Here is a 1,883-nt window from a genome sequence, read left to right as displayed (position 1 = left end):
TGGGAAAACAAGAAATCTATATCTTTATTGGTAGGAGAAATGATTCAGGGAGACTGGAGAAGGATAAAGGATTAATGGTTGTGACCACCAAAAGGAAGACTTCAGGTTTTTTTCATATAGAGAGATACAAGTTTGTGAGTTAGAATAGAAATGAGCTCAGGGTGAACAGGCAAGAGGAGCCTGGGGAATAGTCTTGAGGTGTCATCCTAGCCTCTTTGACGGGGAACATGACTGGAGTCCTAGTGGCAAGGTTTCTGCACATGCTGCAGGTGACTGGCAATCACTGTGGATCCACAGCACAGAAGTAGGTGCCCGAGTCTCCAGGCTGAGCATCAGAGATGTGCAGGGAGCTGTGACGTTCTTGCCTGTTAAATGTGGATCTTAATCTTCCTTTCTGCTTTCCCTGTGAGGTGATATAAAAGAGGAGGATGAGGCCTTTCCCGGGATCCTGCTTGAACCACTGCAGGTTTGTGGAAGCACTGTTTGAATAATTGCAATTGAGAGCTGCATTCTCTCTCTCCTGCACCCTCAGGTTCCTGGGACTCTGCTCCACCTTCTGTTGGCATCTCACCCCTGTGCAAAAAGATGATGACAGACACAAGAAACTTGTAATTAAGGTATTTCCTCAATTTTCCTTTAAATTTTAGGAATGCATAAGCCCAAGAAATCTCCTGTGAACGAGCATGAACTCTTCTCTTGGTTACTCAGCCTGGTGGACCCATGTCATCTAGATTACCCTGATCCCATCTCCAGGAAGCCTTTCACTTACAGCCAAGATGAAGATATAAGATCAAGAACAAGGCACCCAGGGACTTTTCCATCTTTTGTTTTTCAGAAACAACAATAATTCACTTTTGGGATCTGTACTCTGTTCTAAAGAAGTCTCTTTGGTTCTAAATGTTTCTTGTTTTGATTCAAGAAGTAAGCTGTCCAGCCAATCAGAACCTGATGTCACACCTTCTCCAGCACAATCATTCTTCTTCACATATGTATACATTTGTACACAGGTTCTTGAAGGAGGGATTGTTGCTTGTGGTGCTGCTGCCCCCTCTAGGTCATATAAAATTATGCTGGGACAGCAAGGGAGTTTTCACCATGGCATATTCTTTAAGATTTTGGCAACAGAGAAATCTTTACAGTCAGCATTGATTCTCATTGGCCACCAATAGGTCCCAGGCCAAGCCCCATTTGGTCATTGTTTGGGTCCAGATTGACTCAGATTGAATGTAGATAGCAATAATTTCTGCTTTGGCCAGAATCTTCCCTTCCCAGATTTATTAATTTAGCTTTTTTTTTTTTTTGGCCAGGTGAAAGAGGAGATTCTTTGCCTCAATTGCAACTGAGCCTTAATCACTAAATGGATGCAGCTTCAATCAAATTGAGATATGGTGAAGACCTGAGCTTAAAAAGGCCAAGGTCTTCCACTGCATCCAGGGCCATTTCCAATCCGATCTATATCTGGCCACTGGGATCCAGATGGCTCTGGAGGGGAAAATGAGGCAGGTGATCTTGCACAGCCCTCCCTTATTTAAATCCAATTCACTTGTAATATTATAGCACCATCTCCCTAATGTCATGGTCTTTCTTGAGAATGAAGGACAAACAACACATATATCGTTGAAATATTTGAGCAATCCCACATAGCAAATGTGGCATTCCAGCTCTGAGTAGTGAACATAGAAAAAGCGTGTCCCTGCCCTCAAGGAAATTCCATTCTAGCACATGGTTTTAAATTTAGTTCTATATGTGAGATGAATCTAAAGATATCCTAAGTCTCATAAAGATAAGTTTGTAAGAGTTATATTAATAATTCCTGGGAAGCTTTCAGTTTACTTTGAAAATCAGTGAGATCCAAGTCCCCTTCTACTGAAGGGAACTTATGA

At 42.1% G+C, this 1,883-nt stretch overlaps 1 gene segment (V, D, J or C); it reads right to left on the bottom strand.

The window, feature by feature from the left end:
- Positions 1-263: 263 nt before the first annotated feature.
- Positions 264-1,093, bottom strand: LOC127551026 (T cell receptor alpha variable 21-like). The segment is given in 2 exon segments: positions 264-573; positions 770-1,093. Coding segments are annotated over 2 exon segments (345 nt in total).
- Between the last annotated feature and the right edge of the window lie 790 nt (positions 1,094-1,883).

Source organism: Antechinus flavipes, chromosome 2 (genome assembly GCF_016432865.1).
Source record: "Antechinus flavipes isolate AdamAnt ecotype Samford, QLD, Australia chromosome 2, AdamAnt_v2, whole genome shotgun sequence".
Taxonomy (NCBI): domain Eukaryota; kingdom Metazoa; phylum Chordata; class Mammalia; order Dasyuromorphia; family Dasyuridae; genus Antechinus; species Antechinus flavipes.
The sequence above is the reverse complement of the archived record's forward strand: the minus strand, read 5'-3'. Positions and strand labels throughout refer to the sequence as shown.